At 38.4% G+C, this 6,519-nt stretch overlaps 1 protein-coding gene across 1 annotated transcript in view; it reads right to left on the reverse strand.

Moving 5' to 3' along the window:
* Positions 1–1,495: 1,495 nt before the first annotated feature.
* LOC145995121 (zwei Ig domain protein zig-8-like) overlaps positions 1,496–6,519 on the reverse strand; it is a 338,612-nt gene continuing 333,588 nt past the window's right edge. Inside the window, exon 6 of the mRNA XM_083131657.1 lies at positions 1,496–2,497. Coding sequence (XP_082987783.1) covers positions 2,325–2,497 — 173 coding nt within the window. The 3' untranslated portion in view covers positions 1,496–2,324. The remainder of the gene's footprint in view (positions 2,498–6,519) is intronic.

Here is a 6,519-nt window from a genome sequence, read left to right on the forward strand (position 1 = left end):
AAACATCTGTATTTTCTTTGAACACCTGGAACAGCTAGCAACTGTAATTGTTGGCTTAGTGATTTTTCATTCTTTAAAAACAGCAACTTCATTTCGACGTGAAATAAAATTTATTTTTTCAAGAGCTGTTTCAATTTTGTCTTAAACCTTGCTTACCCGAGGGGGAGGGGGGACTATCAGGCCCACCACTTCTATTTTTCGACTATGAATCTCTTTATAAAAATATTGAAAATAGATTACACTGTTCCCTAGAGTTTTTCCAATATTTCAGCATTACTCTTGTTCATAAAAACATAAATATAATGTAAACAGGATGCAAAAGCAACTGCACCTTCATAAACAAAAATGTATTTAAAAAAATGTTTTTGTGAGTTTTAGTGAATGATAAAATATGAATGTGAACCTCACACAATGATTGGTTATTATTAGGGCTGAGCCGATACCGATACATCGGTATCGGTAAGTATCGGTTGATATTTTTGCACCGATACTAGCCGATACCATTGTTTTTAAGTCTCTAGAGCCGCGGCCAAAACCAATTGTCTTTTTCCATTTCAAAGTTTCGTTCACCTTTCCCAACTTACCTATGTTTTTTTTAAAAAAAACGAAAAATAGTTTTGCATTTGTTAAATAAACCTGTACTCAAGTTTCCGGGAACAACAAGTGCGTGACACAAAGACCTGTACGCAGATAAGATTCGCGGTCCAGTATCTTGCAAATCAAGCGTAACATGAAATTATCCCCATAGGAGTTCGCTGCTTCTGTTTAGTTCTCTTCCAAGTCTACCAGGCTTTGTTCGTACAGATGCGGTCTCGTGTAACAATAACCCCAATGAGGTCCCGAAAGCCAACGATGCACCTGTTGGTAATCCTTCCACTTTCTTTGGTGTTTGCGGACATCTCTCTCTTTAGTGACCTCCCGCAGTCAGAAAGGTCATCGCCCATGAAAGTGGTGGACGTGTCTCAGACATAGTAGCTACATAGCATTTCCCTGGAAATTCAAATACCTGGGCTACTCCCCCGATTCCTTTTTAACTTTAGACATTTTTTTTGTCCCGACTGGGTTTCAGCAGGCGTGTTTCGGCACAAGGAACGCGGCAGGGGAATACTTTTCTTTGAACAACAAATGACGGCAATTAGTTTCTAGAAAGTTTGGATTTCCTCCCACGTCTACCATTTTCAAAGTCTTTCAACATATCTTCATGTATACACATCGTTCCTCTATAAACTTAATAGGTTGCTTTCGAAAACTAGAAAGTACGCATTATTCACATTCCTACAAAATTAGAGTATCAAAGTCTTTGTACCAAAAGCGAATTAAATAAAGTACAAATAAACACTATTGACCCTATAGGGAAGGTTAATGGCGACGAACGCATTACCAAATATTTAACGTTAATGAAGAAGAAGCCTTCATACGAATCGTACAATGACACATTTATTTTGTAAACAGTTTATATACAATCACAATTATTCTATTTTATTGTGTTGAAATATTTTAAATCCTCTTCATAAATTAGTATGTAGATTTAGCAGCAAGTGTCATGTGATGTAATAATTTTGGAAAGTAACATTGAATTACACAAATATTAATAAAACGCAAATTATAACAACTGAAATCGTTGATAAAACGTTATTTAATTTTTTTTATTCTACACTTACGGAGTGATTTTTGGAGTTATTAATTGTAGGATTGGCCAGATGAGAACTTCTATGCTCTGTGAAGTTGAAGTTTGACTGCATTATTTGACAATGCAAAAGTGTCTTCTCAGAATTGCATTAACATTTTTCAAAGAAATCAAACACAATATGTATTATTAATTAAATGTAAAAATATTCATTGAATCTGATTAATAAAATGTGTGTGTCTAATATGTCGTTTTTGTACTACTTTACGGAAACTTTGAGTTGAATTTTCATATTTGTATAGAACCCAATGCGGTTTAGAAAAATAAATGACACATAAACGGAATGATATATATAACCACTGGAACGTTACTGGGGTATCTTTATATATTCACTTGAGTTGAAGTCAAGAACGTTGCGTTCCCACGGTCCTTTTCACGATTCGAGCCATATTTTCACACACGAATCTCTGCCTCGAAAAGTGCTCTTCACAAAAATGTGGGCTTTCGGTAATGGCTCCCCCTTCCACTCATCCTCACTTCCTCCTGCCGACGAGAAGAAAGGAAAGGGGGAGCGGGGGATATGCAAAAATGTACAAACCACACGTCATTCCCATTCACGGGCAGTTCTCACTTCACAGTAACCGTTGATTGGGTCCGAACGTCATCCCTCTACGGGACTTCGGTTGCCATGACGATGTCATCTGCAGTGCAAGGCCGTCTCGCCGAGCGTCCGCGCGGGAAGGATGGAAGAGTTCGACGACTGAACTAGTCTCAGGATGCTCCAACACAGAAGCAGAACCCAAAGGGGCGATGGCGTCACTCCTGAGCAGGAACTCTTGCTTCCATGTTGCATGGCTGCTGGCTTCTCGCCTGGAAACAGAAAAAAAACAAGGGAACAATTAAATTTCATACTTCAGTAAACTCCGGCAAATGCTGCAGTGACGCTTCGCTTTTGTTAGAGCTGGTAAGATTTAGGGATCGACAGTTAAAGGCGAAATTAAAGCGATGAAATGCTCAAGACGAACTCATTGTCATTCTGTTCTATTTGTACAGGGTGAGCAATAACTTACTGTGCAACTACACCATACATGGTAAAACTTCTCCATCTTCCCTTTACGAGTTCTGTTTTAACTCTACTTTATGCACAGATAGGATAATCGGGACTGGACCTACAGTTTAAGATGGAATTGGAACCACTACGTGCCTCCACCGGGTTTCAAACCCGGCGACGATCATATTAAATTGATAAATTTAACTTGGTTACAAAACTGGGAGCAATGAGAAATTTTGTCAAATCGTTGAATATCATGTTTTTTTCCAAAAAAAAAAAATGAGATCACAGTGAGGAAGTGACCCCTTGATTACAAGGAGGACTTACGTATCTTCCCTTGGTACGTCAACAACAATCACCAATTTCCTTTCCTTCTTTTCCTTTCCTCCTTATTCATGCCTCTCAATGCTACTCATTATCAAGCAATCACGAATGTGCGTTAACAATGTTTTTTTTTTATTCCAGGCTTCCACGGTTTTTGGTGGAACAAATTTTCGTAGTGAAGGAGAATAAGTGTATGGAATTTTTTTCTGATACAGACACACACCCACCACGTCGTTATGCAGTGCAAGGTACATAGATGAAAGGCTTCCAACTTTTACTTTTACAGATATAACTGTGTGAGTGCAGTATAATACATAATGTTTAATCTATTTTTATGGTAGAGGAGGTGCACAGTGACTGCTCATCCTGTATTTTCTTATTTAGCGCCGCTTTTTCTGAATCTTTATGCTAATCGAGACGATTGAGATGAATCACGATCACATGAAATCGAAGAAGGGACACTGGCAAAGAGGCATCCATGCCCAGGTGTGAACTTGAACCCGGAATCTTGGGTTAATAGATCGTGAGTAGATCATTTGGTGTACTGGATTGCTGTAACTGTTGCGGCCGAGAACGTTAACATGTATGTGGGTATTTGGACGACGTAACAGCCTTCATTAACTCGAACACTGATTATGAGGAAGTTATAGTCTGTCTAAATGAATACATGCAAATATCAGGTGCGAAAATTAATTTAAAGAAATAGTATTTGTTGCCACTGGGAAAGCAAACGAACTTTACATATGGACGTCAAATTGTCACTAAAGATAAAGGAAGAATAGTGGGGATAGTTTTTCAGAATAATTTACAATCGACGATAAATATAAATTTTGGAAAAATAACAAACAACATACAAGGTTTGATTAAAGCAAATGTGTTTAGAAATCTATCGCTTATATCACGAGTGCATTATTTAAACAGATATATATTCGCAAAAGCAGCACTCTTTCCTTTGTCAAGAATTTTTACAACACGTTTCCGATCACTAGCTACATATTTCTTGTGGCAAGGTGAGGTTTTCAGTGTCTTATCACACTGCAGTGCAACAGCGAACGGCAGGTGGTTTGGGACTGACGCACGTGGAATGGAAGGCAGTGGCCTTGTTCAACACGCGTAATTTACAGACGCTCACACAACAACCAGATAGCTACACAGTGATAGTGGTACGATCGATCTAAATAAAATTCCCTTGACCTTGCCAATACACGCAGCAGCTATCCCGAAAACCTTTTCTTCTCTTTTACCATCCATTTCAGAATGTGTTTACAGACTGGGAGCAGGGAGTACGATACGGAACCTACAAGTCAATGACTTGTATCGCCAGGAACCTGACCTAAATATGCAGTCAACGAAAGTAGAGCAACAAACTCCCAATAAGGAATGGAGCATGGTATGGACGAATGTTTGGGCGAAACACTTAACTAACACAGTTCAATCCTTATGGTAAATATTAGTACACGATAAATATGATACCAAAAGTAAGAGATATAGACTTCAATTCAGCAACACGTCTCTATGTAATGTATGCAATGTGGAAGACACAATAGACGACAGAATATCTAAATGTCATCACGCAAGTCCCATGTGGAAACAATTAAGAAATATGTTAAGTAGAATATGTCGTACATCAACAGCTAGTTATACGACACAGACTGTAATAATACCAGATTTTAAGTATTATCATAAAACCAAATGGAATGCAGTACAATGTCTTATTAGAAATTCTATTTACTATATATTAAACTGCACAAATATTAAGTATGCATATCATTTTAAAAATTTCTTACAAATGGAACTACTGCAAAACAATATTGTTTATAATATGCAAAATTCCTAAAGGTTGTATATGAATAAGAAGAAGGTATCTTATATTTAACCATGTTCACATAAAATGTAACATGTAATCTTGATAATAATAATAAAAAGCCCTAACGAAGTTCCCAGGTTCGAGCCTCGGCCTGGACATGGGTGTTATTTGTCAGTGTCTCTTCATCAATTTAATCACTCATTCTGGAAGCCGCGATTAGCCAAAAGTGGCAGAAATGCGACGTGAAATAACAAAAAATATGTTTTGTTTATATGTTTGGTTGCTTTTTTACGTCCGGCTAGTCGCGGTAAGTAGTGTAAATAATGGTTAGACGAAATTAATGAAAGGTCGTTAATGGATGGACATCCATGCTCAAACCAGGACTGGAACTCCAAGCTCATTGAGCCCATTCACCATGGTTGCATTTCGTTCTGTCACGTACTTATTCCTTTTTTTAAAAACTAAAGCCATGGAGTTTTTTTGAAAAATTGATTCAGAGTTAATTTTTATATCAAAGTTCAACGTTTGAGCCGTACAGCATTCTATAATTCAGTTCCTTTCAATCTTAACCTAATCATCATAGTAGCTTACTTTTAAGTTAATAAAGTCAGTTGCATTAGCAAACTTTCAGACAGATTAAATTAATTTGGAGACCAGCTTGTCCTTGCGGAAATAACCTTGCAAGGAACCTTGTAAGATACACAGATTTTCATCACGGAAGGAGTTTTCGTAGAGAGAATTCATTTTCGTTCGGCTGTGATTGCTGGTTATCAAACTTGGCACATTTGGCAGCCTTTCTGCTGCACCAGAACTAACGGCAGAAGCAGAGAGAGGGGGGAGGGGGGGAGAGAGATGAGAGACCCATTCGGAATTAAGCCGAGTGACAAGATGATTGGTTTCCAATGGAAAGTGGTTGCGGCATCCAAGGAGGGTTGGGTTATCGCAACTGGAAATATTTGCAGAAGGAAAGCGTGCACAGGGTGTTAAAGGAAACCTTTGGAGATTGTCGCAGGATACGTGGATTCCCTCACAAGGCTCGATGGCTAAGTGAGTTGTGTTGTTCAGCACGGCAAATCAAAGACATCAATGCGAAGGTATTCAAAATATACCATTTATTCAACAGTAATGGAACCAGTCGAAAGAGATAACAGAAACTCTGAACTGACAATAACAGCATGTCAAATGAAGCTCTTAAGGCGATCTCATAGATTTCAGCAAGAACGCGTCTTTCTTTCTAAACCCTGTGTAAATCTTATGAAGGCTTTGTCCATAATTTCTTCGAGTATCTGTAAGCAGAAGTATTTCTAATTTTACCTAAACGCTGAGAGAGACGCTTTCTAACAATTCATGGTGTGAAAGTTTAAGCTACTGCAATATCGTTCCGAAAATTAAATAATTAATTTCCTTTTAGAATTGCGAATTTGCCCATGTTTCTCTGCAAGGCAAACTTGTCTCGTTCCGGCAAACTCAGGACAAGAAACCACGCGCTTTACTGCCACGTTGGACTAACAACTATGATGAGCAGGGGTTATGATTAGGTGGAATGTATGAAGGGACAGTCACAAAAGAACAATGACTCGACCTGGAACTGTGGAAGTGGGAATCGTGAGTAATAGCACTTAGGGCGACTGGCCACCGAAGAGACTCGAAACGAGAGAAGATGCAGCTAGCGTTTTCATCCTAGCAAATAAAAGGTTTGCAGGGGCTTAT

Source organism: Lepisma saccharinum, chromosome 11 (genome assembly GCF_977018435.1).
Source record: "Lepisma saccharinum chromosome 11, izLepSacc3.1, whole genome shotgun sequence".
In the NCBI taxonomy this organism is placed as follows: Eukaryota; Metazoa; Arthropoda; class Insecta; order Zygentoma; family Lepismatidae; genus Lepisma; species Lepisma saccharinum.